Source organism: Hylobates moloch, unplaced genomic scaffold, assembly GCF_009828535.3.
Source record: "Hylobates moloch isolate HMO894 unplaced genomic scaffold, HMol_V3 SCAFFOLD_6, whole genome shotgun sequence".
NCBI classification, from domain to species: domain Eukaryota; kingdom Metazoa; phylum Chordata; class Mammalia; order Primates; family Hylobatidae; genus Hylobates; species Hylobates moloch.
In genome coordinates, this window is record NW_026652281.1 from 119,124,345 (window position 1) to 119,141,664 (window position 17,320).

Genomic DNA, 17,320 nt, shown 5'->3' on the forward strand with positions numbered 1-17,320 from the left:
TTTATTTACTGGACTATATATATAACACACACAGTAAAAAGCAGAGGTCAGGCTGGGCTTGGTGGCTCACGCCTATAATCCCAGCACTTTGGGAGGCTGAGGCAGGCAGATGACCTGAGGTCAGGAGTTTGAGACCAGCCTGGCCACCATGGTGAAACCCCATCTCTACTAAAAATACAAAAATTAGCTGGGTGTGGTGGCAGGCACCTGTAATCCCAGCTACTCAGGAGGCTGAGGCAGGAGAATCAATTGAACTCAGGAGGCAGAGGTTGCCATGAGGTGAGATCACACCATTGCACTCCAGCCTGGGGGCACAAGAGTGAGACTTCGTCTCAAAAAAAAAAAAAAAGGCAGAGGTCAAAGGCTGGGCACAGTGGCTCATGCCTGTAATCCCAGCACTTTGGAAAGCTGAGGTGGGCGAATCACCTGAGGCTAGGAGTTCAAGACCAGCCTGGCCAACATGGAGAAACCCCGTCTCTACTAAAAACAAAAATTAGCTGGGCCTGGCAGTGCATGCCTGTAGTCCCAGCCACTTGGGAGGCTGAGGCAGGAGAATCGCTTGAACCTAAGAGGCAGAGGTTGCAGTGAGCCAAGGTCGTGCTACTGCACTCCAGCCTGGGTGACTGAGTGAGACTCAGTCTCAAAAAAAAAAAAAAAAATAGGTTTTAAGTATACAGTTTGGTGAATGTTAAGGTTTGCTTTTTGCTGTTTTTTGTTTTTTTTTTTTCCTTTTGAGACAAGATCTTGCTCTGTTGCCCAGGCTGAATTTGGGGTGCAGTGGTGTGATCACTTCTCACTGTACCCTTGACTTCCTGGGCTCAAGTGATCCCCCAACCTCAGCCTCCCAAGTAGCTGGGACTGCAGGTGTGCACCACTGTGCCCAGCTTTTTTTTTTTCCCCCCAGTTTTTGTAGAGATGGGTCTCACTGTGGTGCTCAGGTGTGGTCTCAAACTGCTGGGCTCAGGGGATCCTCCAACGTTGGCCTCCCAAAGTGCTAGGATTACATGTGTGAGCTACTGTGCTCAGCCTGTTAAGGCGTTTTTGAAAGTGGCTAGCAGTAGACATAATTGTGTAAAACCTGACAGGAGTTTTTCTTGTTTGCTTTTTGGGGAAAGACAGAAGAATGGATGTTTTAGAGGAGGTGTGGTGAGGGTTGTGGAGAACAGGCTGTCTTTTATCCTTTGGAAAGTCATTTAAATAGAGGCAGGTTTAAGGCACTCTTGTTCTTGGGTAGCAGGACATGTCTAACATCTTTCCCCTTCTCTGCTTTTGCAGTGGCATTCCTCTTTAACTGGATTGGATTTTTCCTGTCTTTTTGCCTGACCACTTCAGCTGCAGGAAGGTATGGGGCCATTTCAGGATTTGGTCTCTCTCTAATTAAATGGATCCTGATTGTCAGGGTAAGTTGTACAACAGAAAAGATGGGCTCCACAGAGAGGCAATAATTTGAATATTTGATTTTTCATTTGCTTTTTTAAAAGTTATTTCAACGTGTTAAATGATTTTTGGTTTGTCTGTGGTTTCATGATGAAGCTGAACCAAAATCATTTGCAAATGGCTTATGCACACAAGTTTTGTTGTCAAATCTATTGAATACTGGTCTATCATTAATATTGTTCACCATCTGCTTTCTTTGTTTTTAGTGTTTATAATATGATAATGTATATGTTCTGAAATTAGTTGTTTTTATAATAAAAGGAAGGATATTACCCCTTTGATATCTCATCAAGAGCAGCCATTCCTCTCATTGATTCTGTTACAGTTTTAATCTAGCTCTCTTCTTCCTTCTTTTCTTTTCTTCTTCTCTTCCCCTCTCCCTTCCAGGATTGCTTATGCCAAAATGTTTGGGGAGCCAAAACTGTTTAACAAGTATTGCTCCATTAGGAGCCTACCTCTGAAGTAAATTATAGAGATGTATGTCTTTAGTGACTTAAGAGTTACCAGTTAGTTAAATTTGCATGAAGTAATTTAAAGTTGTAAAAGATCTAGGCTTTTATAGTATCCTCTGATTTCAGATAAATTGATTGCTGTCATCAACCTTATAAACAAAACCAATTTATCCATCATAAATTGGCATACTTAACTAACTAATGGGTGTTGCTTGACCACTGTAGTTTTTCTAAGTAGTGCCACCTTATTTATTATAAAACATTTGTTAACGTTTTTAGGGTTCCAGAATCCTTTGAGAATCTGATGAAAGTTGTAAGCTTTTCCCCCACATAGCTAATATGTACTCATCTATGATAATGGACTTTAGGTTAAGAACTCGAACCCTAAAGAGGTTTTCACTTCTTCCCTAAATCTTAATTGTTACTTTATTAACAAATAAAATACTGTATTTTAATTTTCAAACTACGTTAAACTCTTGGACAACAAAGTCTCCAAGGAAAAGAGAAATAAAATTAACTCCAGTCTTTTTTTTTTTCTAACTAAATTTTCAACTGCATTTAAAAAGTGAATCAAATGGGCCGGGCGTGGTGGCTCACGCCTGTAATCCCAGCACTTTGGGAGGCTGAGGCGGACAGATCACGAGGTCAGGAGATCGAGACCATACTGGCTAACATGGTGAAACCCTGTCTGTACTAAAAAAGTACACAAAAAATAGCCAGACATGGTGGCGGGGGCCTGTAGTCCCAGCTACTCGGGAAGCTGAGGAAGGAGAATGGCGTGAACCTGGGAGGCGGAGCTCGCAGTGAGCTGAGATTGCTCCACTGCACTCCAGCCTGGGCAACAGAGCGAGACTCCGTCTCAAAAAAAAAAAAAATAAAAATAAAAAAAAAGTTAATCAAATGAATTAACTTTTATCAGGTAGGATGCTTTTGACTGTGAGTAACAAAAACCTAGCTCAAAATGGCTTAGAAAAAATTTTTTAATTGTTTTTTTAAATGGGGAAAGTTTATTTCCCCTGAAAACAAGTCCCTGACAAGGAGGTTGGTTAAGTCAGTGGTTCTTTGACATCATCAAGGACAGCTGACATATTAGCATATTGGCACAGGTTCCCCCTCCCCTCAGGGTTAAAAAATGGCAGTTTCATATATCAGAATTACATTGAAACACGACAGTGCTCAAGAGAAGAAAAAGAACTATTTAAAAAATTTTTTTTCTACCACCTTTAGAAAGAGCTGTTTTTTCTTTGAGAAGCAAGGAAAGCTTCTCAGAAACCCTCAATTTCCATTGGTCAGAATGGCATCCTGTGCCCATTCCTAAACCAGTTGCCAGCAAGGGAAGGGGATTACACTGGTATACATGATAAAGCTTCCAAGGTCAAGACAAGGCTGGAGGAGTAGGAACAAAATCAGGCCTCATTAGAAAGAAGGCAATGATATCAGCTACTCAGGAGGCTGAGGTGGGAGGATTGCTTGAGCCCAGGAGTTCAAATCCAGCCTGGACAACATAGATCCTGTCTCTTAAAATCAATAATAATAATAATTGCTTTTGGTACTGAATAAGCAAAGTAAAACGATCATTATTGCAACACATTTCTAGAAGAGTAAATATTATATGGGGAAAAACGTTTTCTAAAAAACAAATTTTTGTATACTTTCAAAATAAGGAGTTAATAAAGCTAAAAGCTATCATATTTAACAATTGCTTTTCCCTGAAAGGAAACAGATTTGCATTTATTGTAACCATTTGAAGCCAGTAATATGTAAAATACTTTCACTTAGATTTTAAAATTATTCTAAAGGCTAAGTGATGGCATTGGTAGAACAAATAAGTCTTGCTGGGCATGGTAGCTCACGCCTGTAATCCCAGTACTTTGGGAGGCCGAGGTGGATCACCTACCTGGCCCAAATGGAGAAACTATCTCTACTAAAAACAAATTACCAGGTGTGGCGGTATGCCCGTAATACAGTATCAGGGGTGAGCAAAAAAAAGTCTTGCATTTTGTCATTTTGTGTACCCTTAAGTTAAAATGAGAAATTGTATGTGTTAAGCTGCTATAAAGTGTTTTGCCTTATTTTTTAGTTTTCCACCTATTTCCCTGGATATTTTGATGGTCAGTACTGGCTCTGGTGGGTGTTCCTTGTTTTAGGTAAGTGTTTTTAATGTAAGAAAAGGCAAGAAAACATTACATTAAATTTTATAAGTAAAATTACTTGTAGTAAATGTTCATCTTGATTACTGTATAGTAATATATTAACAATTAATAATAAACATTTTAAAAATGTTGCTTTCTTAAAGAATAGTCTTTCGTTATCATCAGAGTAACATGCACGTTAATAAAAAGTTTCTTTGTGGTTGTAGGTTTTTCCTAACCTATATATATATTTTCTCCCCCATGTGATCAATGGAGTATACTGATGACTCTGTAGTCTATCAGTTTCTTTCCCCTTGTGAGCTATTGCCACACAGCATTCACAAACTCAAAACCAAATTGCTTATAGGCTTACGGCAGCCAGTTGAACTAACTCGTAAGTGCAGGTGCAGAGACCCGTCTTTGATGGGTCTGTCAGTAGAAAACAGAAAATATATAACCTCACTAGACATAACTTCTGAAAGAACCACCATTGGATTTCCAGAATGCTTTAGTTTACCATTGGTGAGAATAAGAATTATTTTACAATAGGCAAGAGGACTTTTTTTTTTTTTTTTTAAGAGTCTTGCTCTGTCGCACAGGCTGGAGTGCAATGGCGTGATTTCGGCTTACTGCAATCTCTGCCTCCCAGGTTCAAGCAATTTTCCTTCCCCAGCCTCCCAAGTAGCTGGGAATACAGGTGCCCACCACCATACCTAGCTAATTTTTTGTATTTTTAGTAGAGACGGTGTTTCGCCATGTTGGCCAGGCTGGTCTCGAACTCCTGACCTCAGGTGATCCACCTGCCTCGGCCTCCCAAAATGCTGGGGTTACAGGCGTGAGCCACTGTGTCTGGCCGGACTTTTTTTTTTTTTAAATATATATACCAGATATTTCAGATTTTTGGTCTTTGGATTATATTTTTTACTCTAAATATTTATTTTTAAATACATTTTTCCTAGATATTAAAACAAAGACATGAACATTGGAGTAAACTATTTCAATGTTGGCTTCTTGATTATTTGTAAAGAAAATATATATGATACAGTTAGAGAGACCACCATCCCTTCTGTCATTTCTACAAAAGAATAACGGCCATTTTGTGGCTGTTAAAGATGGTGTGATTGCCTCACTGTGCTTCCGTGACATCAGTTTCTCCTATGTCCGGTTTTGCTTCTTGTTGCCTCCTTAATTAAGATCCTTGGTGGTGGGTGCTGCTAATGGGTCTGGCTAGCACATCCTGGCACCCATGCCTGGCAGGTGCTTAATAAATTGAGGACCTGGGCCAGGCATGGTGGCTCGCGCCTGTAATCCCAGCATTTTGGGAAGCTGAGTCAGGAATATTTCACCCTGAGGCCAAGATTTCAAGACCAGCCTGGGCAACAAAGCAAGACTTCGTCTCTACAAAAATTTTTTTTTAATTAACCAAGCATGGTGGTTTGTGCCTGTAGTCCTAGCTACTTGGGATACTGAGGCAGGAGGACCCCTTGAGCCCAGGAGTTGGAGCCTGCAATGAACTATGATGGCATCACTGCACTTCAGCTTGGGTGACAGCAAGACAGTGTCTCTAAAAACAAAACAAAACAGTTCAGGACCTGTTTTGCCAAGACTGACAGAACCTTGCATTGCTGACCCTACATTTTACTTAGAAAATATAAATCATTCATCACACCATCTACCACCTCCTCAACAGCATCATCTACGCTATGACTGGTCATTAGAATTCTAAGGAAAGAGAAATAGTAATTTTTTTCCTCTCTTGATTATTGAGAACTTCAACAATAAAAATGACCAACAGGAGACTAATTTAGAAGAAATAGTTCCTTGGCTTGCTTATTTTTCTAAACTGTACCTTTAAGAGAAGGGCTGACCACCACTGTTTCCCCAAGTCAAATCCTGACTGGACCAAAGAAGAGCCCTTAAGCATATGTTCAGATTGATTGCTTATGGCGTAAATAATTTAAAGAAATTTAATGGATTGACTCCCTTTCTATATTAAAGTTTCATGGGAGGTGGTTTTATAATACTTCATCATTGATCATTCTTGCTATGTACCATTTGCTTGTAAGCAAAAAATACGAGTTTGGCCGGGCGTGATGGCTCATGCCTGTAATCCCAGCACTTTGGGAGGCCGAGGCAGGCAGATCACTTGAGGTCAGGAGTTCGAGACAAGCATGGCCACCATGGTGAAACCCCGTCTCTACTAAAAATACAAAAATTAGCTGGGTGCAGTTGTTCATGCCTATCATCCCAGCTACTCGGGGAGAATGGCTTGAACCTGAGAGACGGAGGTTGCAGTGAGCTGAGATCATGACACTGCACTCCAGCCTGGGCGACAGAGCAAGATTCCATCTCAAAAAATATATATATATAGTCCGGCTGGGCGCGGTGGCTCACGCTTGTAATCCCAGCACTTTGGGAGGCCAAGGCGGGCGGATCACGAGGTCAGGAGATCGAGACCACAGTGAAACCCCATCTCTACTAAAAATACAAAAAAATTAGCCGGGCGTACTGGTGGGTGCCTGTAGTCCCAGCTACTCGGAAAGGCTGAGGCAGGAGAATGGCGTGAACCCAGGAGGCGGAGCTTGCAGTGAGCCGAGATCGTGCCACTGCACTCCAGCCTGGGCGACAGAGCAAGACAACGTCTCAAAAAAAAAAAAAAAAAATTATATATATATATGTGTATATATATATATGTGTATATATGTATATATATATGTGTGTATATATATATGTGTATATATATATGTATATGTATGGTAATAAGAGTTTGGATACACTTATGAGCATTTGTACCCAATATTCGGGTCATTTTGGGAACTTCCCTTTTGAGGAGAACCAGTTTTATGGTGTTTTCTCTTGCAGACTCTATGCAGAGCTCCCAAGCTGGCTGCTCTTGAGCTATAGTTAACCTATAGTTTATTTGTTCCACGGTTATTTTTAAAGTTTTTTTTAAATTAGTTGCCAACATTTTAAAAATCAAAATTATTTCACATAAAACCCCTGAATGTTTTTACTTAAAAGTTGGAGTATCAAGCAAAGCTAGCCTACATTCCACATGGCACCCTTTAGCTGGAGTTGAGTTATTGCTATCTCCTCCATACAGGTCATGTGCCTTCCAGTTCAGTAAGATCCCACCACTGTACCCCAACTTAGTATTTGAAGGGGTAACCCCTGCTCAATAGTCACTTGTTGCTTTGGGTGCCAAACAGAATGATGTTCCCCAAGCTCAGAGCTGACAGCTCTTGGTTACTGCTAAAAATCAGTTCAACTGTCCAAGTACCGTTTTCTACCACTGAGTATCCCAGTAAAAGGATTAAAAAAAAAAAATGTGCTAAAGGCTCAGAGACCATCTCTGAAAGAGGAAGGCCAGGAGGAGTATCTGAGTTTCCACTGGAGGGTATATCACCTCTCTGCTGACAGTTTTAAGAGGTACAAACGTTTGTGAATGTATGGATTCTGGTGTAGTCACACAAAAAGAGTCTTACTAAGAATGGAGAAATAGGCTGGGTGCAGTGGTTCACACCTATAATACCAACTCTTTGGGAGGCTGAGACAGGAGAATCACTTGAGCCTAGGAGTTCAAGGCCAGCCTGGGCAACATAGCGAGACCCCTGTCTCTACAGAAAATTTAAAAATTAGCTGGGCATGAACCTGTTATCCTAGCTACTTGGGAGGCAGAGGCAGGAGGATCATCTGGGCCCAGGAGTTCAAACTTGCAGAGCTGTGATCGTACCACTACACTCCAGCCTGGGCAACAGAGCAAGACCCTGTCTGTTAAAAAGAATAATAATAGTAATAATAACGTTTCAAGTTTGAGACGATGAGAATTGCTGTAATAGATAAGGGGATCCTGACATCTAGTGGACAACATTATATACTGTCGACAGAAAAAACAGCCCATGATAAGGAAGGTTACATTTTTTTCTTTTTACTTGAGAAAAATACAGTTATAACCTCTTTTTGTTGTTGTTGTTGTTGTTTGGAGTTAATTACCTTGGAATGCTTTTTTGAAACTCAATAGGTAGATTTTGATGTTTCTCAGTGAGGCTTTCTTATGTAAATGTTTGGAGCCATCTTATTTTTTATTTCCTTTTTAGATCAATTCAATTCTGAATGTGCAAAAGACACTATTGACTCTTGCATTATACCTTCTCATTGAAGGATGGATAATTTTGTATGAAAATCCTTTGCAGACTCTGGAGGAAATTGCTCATGTTTTGATTAGCAGAAAAATAACAATGTATTGCTATCAGGAGAGGGATTTCTGGGGAGGGGACTTAACATGGAAATTATAAATTCATTCATGACTTTTCTTTTTTAAATTAGGCTTTCTCCTGTTTCTCAGAGGATTTATCAATTATGCAAAAGTTCGGAAGATGCCAGAAACGTTCTCGAATCTCCCTAGGACCAGAGTTCTCTTTATTTATTAAAGGTATTAAAGAAAAAAATTTATTCTAGTCCCAGTGTAACCATGTGCTATATTATAGATTTCTATTCAGTTTTAGAGTAAGTGTCTGTGGTAGGGGGATATAGAGAAAGTAAGGAAGGCACAGTCCCTGCCTTTTAGCAGTTTCTTGTCTAGTAACAGGGATTTTTACAAAAAGCTATTGATAAAGTCAAATTAGAAAAACTGCCATAGGAGAAACCATTACTTCATGCTTTGACAGTGTGAAAGAGGCAGGGGTCTTAGCAGTCATCAGAAAGCTAGGATATTTGGCTGCTTGACTGAATCCAGCATCCTGAAGCCACTGCTTACTGTTGCACCAGTTCCAGAGGATGACATTCAGAAGGAACCCTGCAGGCCTAATCACTCATCTCTGCCCCTAAATCCCAGAACCTGGAGAGACTGTGTAGTACTTTAAGAACTCCTTTTGTCTGGGCTGCTGACAAGCCCACCAAGTCTTCCATCTCTTAAAATTGTCATTGAGGCTTTCCTGATGGCTTTCTTCAGGTTGACATTCTGATACCACTTTAATGTGAGGAAGGTCAAACTCAAGAAAAGAGGAGAAAGGACCTTTTCCCTTGCCTAGAACAGGAGGACTAAGCCCTGCCAAGGCTCTTTGATTCACACATGATTTTCCCCAGAGGCTGACACTCCATCTTACATCAAAGGCTGCCTAAAGGAAGAGGTAGAGAATCTTGAGAAAGAGTACACCAGAGAGAGCTCTCTCTGGTAACAAGTTCTAATAGGCTTTCTTGGACTTGGCTGTTTGTTCTTTGGGACTTTGGGGACTGCGTTGATCATAGCGTGGAACCTTGAGCACCACCTAGAGGCCAATCCAGTTGAAGGTCTTAGGCAAAGCATTGTAAAGGATAGGTGTAGTAGTTCAGATAAACTTTACATGATAGTGGAGAGTGTGGGGAAGAATTTCAGAATCATCTGAGGCAGAGTGTAGAGCAAAAATAGGGACGTATGGAGCTTGTTCAGAGGACAGCAGCTTGATTGGGGTATAAAGAAGTATTGAGGGTTAAGGCTAAAAAGTCAGGTTGAAACAGGTTTCTCAAATACCTTGAGCACCAAGCCCATTTGCAGTAGAACCATCAAATTGATAGAGCCGGTGACATGTTAGGTCAATGCAAGACTAAGCCCACGTGGAACACAAATTTGTTCTGTACTCGCAGAGTATCAGTTTATATAGGCAATCATATGCTAATCGTGAGGTTTTCAATTTTGAAGACTTGTGGTGGTCTCAGGAGGTATGCTTCAAGAAAATAAAGCATCTACCATAGTTGATTTTCCAGGTGATAGAACAGCATTGAAAGCTTTTAGGCAACAGAATAATATAATGAGACCATCTTGAATATAACAAACATTCTTTCAAGCATAGTATAGTAAACTAAAATTAACATTCATGGAGTTTTCCATGTGTCAGATAATATATTAAGCATTTTACATGGATAATTAAATGTATGTAAGTAAAGAAGGCTTAAACTGCTTTTAAAGTTAGTTTCTTCCTATTAAAAAACTAGTATTCATTATTAAAAACAGGAATCTTTGATTGCATGTTTAAAAATGTGTAGCATGTCATAAATTTGAATTCAGTCACACAGTCTGGACACAGATGGACATTCATACCACTGGCCTGGGCCTCAATGCCTACGACGTGTCTTTGTTTATGTCTAGAACATAGAGGCTTATTAGATATTCTTTGTAGTTTTATTTAGTTACCATTGTCATCTTTCATCTGTATATCTGATTGGAATTTATCGTTAGCCTTAGGTTTAACTTTTACCTGTCAAGGATTCAAAAGCTAGTACTATTGGGTTGCTGCAAGTCCTCCTTATGAAGGGTGCTGAAATCACCTAATATTTTCCCCCTAATACATTGACACCCAAAATATACTGAGGGGACAGATTTCTTTCTCTTTAAAAAAAAAGTCATCAATTCTGGAGGTGTGGTCTAATGTTAGCTCTGAATTTCTAAATAGACTGAGATCACACCTCTGTCTATTCTCTTTGTTCTTCAGTTAGAAGGAAATTTGAATCTTTATTAGGGGAATGCATACCTTCTTCATCTTGATTCTAAGCATAAGAAATAGCAGCCCAGTTGACAGAAAGCCTGAACATCTCAGTTTTCCTGTGTTGTTTGGTACTTTACTGAAAATTTTGTTGTTATTGTTTGGATTTTCTAAAATTTCTGGAATATTTTTTGATATTCTAAATTTAAAACTATGCATGTGGGGTTATGATTTGAAGTAGGCAGTCCTTATTAATAATAATGTTGTAGGAAGTGCTAAGGGAGATTAAAGTGATGAGCCTGCTGGTGCTTCAGGAGTATACATTAAGAGTTGTCAGAAACTTACTCAGAGGTAAATGAATGCACTCCATTGGAGGTCATAATAGAGTTTATTTGCTTTTCTATTTAACTGTGATACCCTGGTTTATTTGAAATCATTCCTGACACACCCAGAGAATTCAGCACTCTAAATTAAGGATTTGAGGAACTTACAGCAGAATTTAGAATTCTAATGACTTCACTGATTTTCCAGGGATCCCCAGAGGGAGCCTGAAAAGCCATAATATCCTATGGGACTGAGTTCCCTTTGTCCACTGAAAGGGTAGGAGCTCTGTCCAGATCCAGATGTAGAATCCTTTCTTTCTCTAGTTGAGAGGAGATTTAGTTTAATTTTGTTAGAAGACATACTGGAAAACTGTCATGTGAAGTATGAAAGCTTTATTTTTTTCCTCCATATGGATTCTTTATTATGTTTATCACAGTTTTTAAAAAGTAATTATCTGCTAATTCCAACATCAAGATAGATAAGTCTATTTGTATTGATGGATTTTTCTCTTGACTCTGGGTTACATTTTCCTGTTTTTACACACCTGGCCAGTTATTTCTTTGTTGCAGCATTGTTAATTATTATGTTGTAGAGATTATGAGCTCTGAATTTTGTCAAAAGGTTGTTGAGTTTTTTTCCTAGCAGGCAGTCCGATTACTAAAGAATAACTTTGATCTTATTTCTAACTGTCATGTACAGTGATTCTTCTAGGGAGATAGGGATAGGGGAGAGGGAAAATGTAGTTTAAAAAAACCTAGGCTAACTCCTGCTATGGAAAATCACTGGTAAACTAATGAGTACTCTGCTAAGTTGCCTGTCTTGACATTGTCAACCTGAAGTCATCAAAAGGATCAGAATACACAGTTTATGCAAGTAGAAAGCTGGGAATGGCCAATCAGAGAACACAAACTTTAGAAAATGGGGTCAGTGTTCCCAAAAGCTTTGCTTTTTTTTATGGACTTCTACTTTGATGGAGATGTCACCAATTAAAAGGTAGCTGAAGAAAGATACAGGTAGGGAATTTTTAAAATAACTTTGCCAGAAATATACGGATACAGAATTTTTAAAATAACTTCACCATAACAGAAAAATAATATACTTTCCATATTGTACTAGGATTTGGCATTTTACTAGAAAAGGGTATAAGAATAGTGACTTTTCTAGTCAGGCTACCTGAAATATGGTACAAATAAACCAATCTTGAAGTGATCCCAAAACATCTCTTTCTAATCAGCCAAAGTAGATGTTACAAAAGCTAAACATTAAAGCTCATGTACTACTATCATAGGGGCAGCTCTCAGGTTCCTTTTCAGAGTCCATTTAAGCTTAAGGGAGGGAAAAATATATTAAGAAGCTGTTACCTGTTTTCCTCCTTCATAACAAAATGCCAGAAGGAACTGCTAAAGGTGTGCACAGTGGCCATCAAGAAGTATGTGACTGGGCCAGGCGTGGTGGCTTATGCCTGTAATCCCAGCACTTTGGGAGGCCGAGGTGGGCAGGTCACCTGAGGTTAGAAGTTTGAGACCAGCCTGGCCAACATGACGAAACCCCGTCTCTACTAAAAATACAAAAATTATCTGGGTGTGGCGGTGTGCGCCTGTAATCCCAGCTTCTTGGGAGGCTGAGGCAGAAGGATCACTTGAACCCAGGAGGTGGAGGTTGCAGTGAGCCAAGATCACTCCACTGTATTCCAGCCTGGGCAACAGAGCAAGACTCTGTCTCAAAAAAAAAAAAAAAAAGTATGTGACTGGGGAAGCAGAAGAAACAGATACCTGTTATAAACATCTGTACCCGAAATGGTAAAAAAATGTAAAGTGTTTATACTTTTTCTTATTTACCAGTTCACTGGAAAATACATTTTTATGGATTACCACCTCCTCTGATGCTGCCAGGTGAATGAGAAGTTAGCTATAGCAATAAGGTGGTAACACAGTTGATTGGTTATATCTAACACTATTTGTGTGGTACCAAAAGCACTTGTACATATGAAGCATAATATATTTTAAAATTATTTATTTTAATTGCATCTGAAATAGAAGGAAAAAAGGAGGTTTTTGAGCCCTAGTATTAATGAGCTAGGGCCTTCATAATTTAAAAAGTGACCTAGTGAGCTGTACCTATTAGGCATCAAATATTTTAATTTTTTTCCATGTGATAACAGACACTTTCATTTCTCCTTTTCTATAATTTTTCTCCTGTTCCTTAATACCTCTTTTATTTTATTAAAGGAAATTCATCTCGAGGTAAAGGTTTACTTATTGGACTATGTTATAAGATAGTAAGATAGTAGGGAAATGGTGTTTCCAGTAGAAGTTTTGCTAAACAAAATTTACATGTCTCCAAGAACTGGTTGTCTTCCTCTTGGAATTAAATGATCTGTAGGTTATTGGATTCCTTTTTTTTTTACAAAGTGATCTGATCTATAATTTAGTAATGTGGTCCAGAGTCCCTTAGATCTGTTTGTCCTTCAGTTTGTGTACTGCCAGCATTTCTGTAGCACTGCCATTCAAGCCTCCAAGTCTCAGACAGCAGTGCCCTCTAGCAGTCTTTCATTTGGAGAATGGTGTGGTGATTGAGATTACCCACTGGTGACCTCTCTAAGTCTTCTTGAGATATTTTATTTTAATTTAATTTTTACTTTTCTTACTGAACAAGCAAAGGGATTTTTAATGTTTGTTGGGTGGCAGGCTTTGACTTTGAGGGATCTATTAAAGCTGTTTACCTATGCTAAAGCATCATAAACTAAGGAATTGGCCAGGTAATTGTCTGTACCATATTGTATATTCTTGCAAACTCTGTTTTGACCTACTAGTCACTGTTCCATCAGTTTTCATCTATTAAAAGAAACTGGGCCGGGTGCGGTGGCTCACGCCTGTAATCCCAGCACTTTGGGAGGCTGAGGCGGGCAGATCAGGAGGTCAGGAGATCGAGACCATCCTAGCTAACACGGTGAAACCCCGTCTCTACTAAAAATACAAAAAAATGCCTGTATCCCAGTCTCGGAGGCTGATCAGAGAAGCATGAACCGGAGGTGACTTGCATGACTGAATTGTCCACTGCACTCACCTGGTGACAGACGAGACCCGACAAAAAAAAAAAAGAAACTGATAAAACAGAAATTATTTGTTTATAATGAGTCTGGCCTCATTGCAAAAACATTCATTTAATATTCATCTGCCAATTTTCTTTTTGCTTCTGCTTGGCTTTTAGAGTTCCTCATATTTTTGTGTCGCTGTCTCTGTGCTTTCCGAGGTCTTTCAATCTCTTATGTCTCTCAATCTAAAGAAAAGATGTCCTTGTATCAGTTTCAGTGGTTTACTTCAAATCACAACACAAGTGAATTTATCATTTGGAAAAATGTTGATAATATTAAAATATGTTCATTTCCTCCAGTGTGTTTGTACCCTCTCTGCATTTTGGCAGCCTTTTAAATACGCAGTAATCTAATCAGAAAAGATACAGAAGACGCCGGGCATAGTGGCGCACGCCTGTTAGTCCCAGTTACTTGTGGGGCTGAGGCAGAAGGATGGCTTGAGCCCCGGAGGTGTAGGTTGCAGTGAGCCGAGCTCGCACCACTTGCACTCCAGCCTGAGTGACAGACTCTTGTCTCCAAAAAAAAAAAAAAAAAAAAAAAAAAAGACACAGAAGAGTTTCTTGTGGCTTTTACAGTAATTTGGAGGATAGAAAAGTAAGTTATGGGCCTATATGTGAGCCCATCCAACTCTCACTTGTTGCTGAGTACCACAAAATAGTTTCTCAATAAATGTTTATTAAGCAGTAAATGTATCTCTTGAGTGTTTCTTCTTTTATTGTTAATATTTCTTCTTTTATTGTTAGTATAGGGAATTACTTGTAGTTTTTCCCAAGTTATTTTCATGAGAACCAAAACAATATACTAGTACAGAAATGCCTCAAAGTATTAGATGAAAACTACATTTAGTAAAATGCATAGGTATTATTTTGAGAGCATTTATTTCAGTCAGATATATTCCTTTCTTAAAATTAGTTTGAAACTACATATATTAAGAGAAACATGCCCCAAATACAATGACTTTTTAGGAAAACTTGTTTTTTAAAAGTATTTGTGGTACCTGTGAGTTTATCCTTGTTTTCTAATTTTGCCATGCTCAATTGAGATATCGCATGACATCGTTGGCATCCTTACTGGAAACCTTCCTTGTGCAATATCTAGTGGAATTGTTAGGGTAAACAGTAGCTTCAGGCGTATTAGGAAAATTACTTGTGCACTTGGATTATGCTCTCTGTCCCAAGTTTCAGTCATTGCTGACAGCGTTAAGTGTGGGATGCAGTAGCACTGCTTCCATTCTATTCTTTTGTTAAGAGGTTTGGAAAGAGAGACTCCTGACTTCAGGAGTTTTTAGAAAAAGCATTCCGGTTTTTTCTAGTTCTAGAGGCCTTGATAACTTTAAGAACTGAAATTTAATGTTTATTGAATACCATGATGTCAGTATACAGTAATCTTAAAACTATGTTAAAATGCACTTGTGTCTCCAAACATCCTGCCGTCTTTTGTGACTACATCCTTCTCTTAGCCAAAATAACAAGCTAACTAGAGTTTCAATATTCAATATCCTTCTCTGGCAGATGTTTTCTGGCAAAGGCCTTCCTGCATTTATGAATTCTCTCTCAAGAAGCAAGAGAACACCTGCAGGAAGTGAATCAAGATGCAGAACACAGAGGAATAATCACCTGCTTTAAAAAAATAAAGTACTGTTGAAAAGATCATTTCTCTCTATTTGTTCCTAGGTGTAAAATTTTAATAGTTAATGCAGAATTCTGTAATCATTGAATCATTAGTGGTTAATGTTTGAAAAAGCTCTTGCAATCAAGTCTGTGATGTATTAATAATGCCTTATATATTGTTTGTAGTCATTTTAAGTAGCATGAGCCATGTCCCTGTAGTCAGTAGGGGGCAGTCTTGCTTTATTCATCCTCCATCTCAAAATGAACTTGGAATTAAATATTTTATTGTAAGATATGTATAATGCTGGCCATTTTAAAGGGGTTTTCTCAAAAGTTAAACTTTTGTTATGACTGTGTTTTTGCACATAATCCATATTTGCTGTTCAAGTTAATCTAGAAATTTATTCAATTCTGTATGAACACCTGGAAGCAAAATCATAGTGCAAAAATACATTTAAGGTGTGGTCAAAAATATGTCTTTAATTGGTAAATAATAAGCATTAATTTTTTATAGCCTGTATTCACAATTTTGCGGTACCTTATTGTACCTAAGGGATTCTAAAGGTGTTTGTCACGGTATAAAATAGAAAGGACTAGGATACAAATGAAGCTTAATTACTAAAATGTAATTCTTGACACTCTTTCTATAATTAGAGTCCTTCACCCCCACCCCCCTTATTTTCCTTTTGTCTCCTGATGATTAGGCCAAAGTCTGGGAGTAAGGAGAGGATTAGGTACTTAGGAGCAAAGAAAGAAGTAGCTTGGAACTTTTGAGATGATCCCTAACATACTGTACTACTTGCTTTTACAATGTGTTAGCAGAAACCAGTGGGTTATAATGTAGAATGATGTGCTTTCTGCCCAAGTGGTAATTCATCTTGGTTTGCTATGTTAAAACTGTAAATACAACAGAACATTAATAAATATCTCTTGTGTAGCACCTTTTACTGTAGATTAGTGCTTAATTTCTTGGCTTGCATTTGTTGATTGCTAAGGCAATTTTTTCTAATCTTAGGGAATCATTCAGTAGACGTGATTAGAAAACTAATGTTGGGTCAATTTTTTTTCTTCATTTTCAGCACAAGAAGTCATCTTCTTTTATCTTACTAAATACATTCCTAAAAATGTATATGAACATTGGTTCTGTAAAAGATAATGGACTAAAAAAGTAGAGAGGAGTTGTAGAGATCTTAAATCATTCTGGAATTCCTAATTATGCTTCAATTTTTAGACATAATTTTAGATCATTTATTTCCAGTGTTTTCTGCATGTTCTCATTTGTTCTTTTTCTCAGTTGAATGCACCAACTGGTTTGAGTCCTGTGAGCATTCAGTCAGTTGAAATTAAAGATTCCTCATTTCTCCTGATTTCTATTCTTGTCTCGATCTTAAATTTAGAGACCAGTGGTTTTTATGGTATCAGCCATTTGATTTTTTTCATTTTCTATTTAAGAAATATAAAGAAAAAATACACCAGGATGGTCAAATTAATACACAAATCAGCACCAGCACAGTCTGATAGCTGCAAATGTCCATTCATCTGCTGTGTATGAATATCCAGAATCAGCATAGGAAGTCGTTTAGGATGTCAGTATATAATGCACAGAAGTGCGGGTTGTTTGAAAGCCAAACAGGAAAATTAGGAGCCTCCTGGATTGACATTTCAATGATCTCTCTAACCAGTTTATGGATTATTATGAATAATAGTGTTGTGTGTTCTTGTTCAGAAGTTATATTTGATAATAGACGAGGGAGTTTTATAAAAGTTTCTTTGAAGATTTTTTTTTTTTTCCATTTTGAATCAGATTATACCA

The 17,320-nt window shown here is 38.4% G+C and overlaps 1 protein-coding gene across 1 annotated transcript in view; it reads left to right on the forward strand.

Moving 5' to 3' along the window:
* Window positions 1–16,454, forward strand: part of NDFIP1 (Nedd4 family interacting protein 1) — a 47,411-nt gene extending 30,957 nt beyond the window's left edge. Inside the window, exons 5-8 of the mRNA XM_032158205.2 lie at window positions 1,276–1,400; window positions 3,970–4,036; window positions 8,348–8,453; window positions 15,409–16,454. Of these exons, the coding sequence (XP_032014096.1) occupies window positions 1,276–1,400; window positions 3,970–4,036; window positions 8,348–8,451 (296 nt within the window). The 3' untranslated portion in view covers window positions 8,452–8,453; window positions 15,409–16,454. The remainder of the gene's footprint in view (window positions 1–1,275; window positions 1,401–3,969; window positions 4,037–8,347; window positions 8,454–15,408) is intronic.
* The last annotated feature ends 866 nt before the right edge of the window (window positions 16,455–17,320 follow it).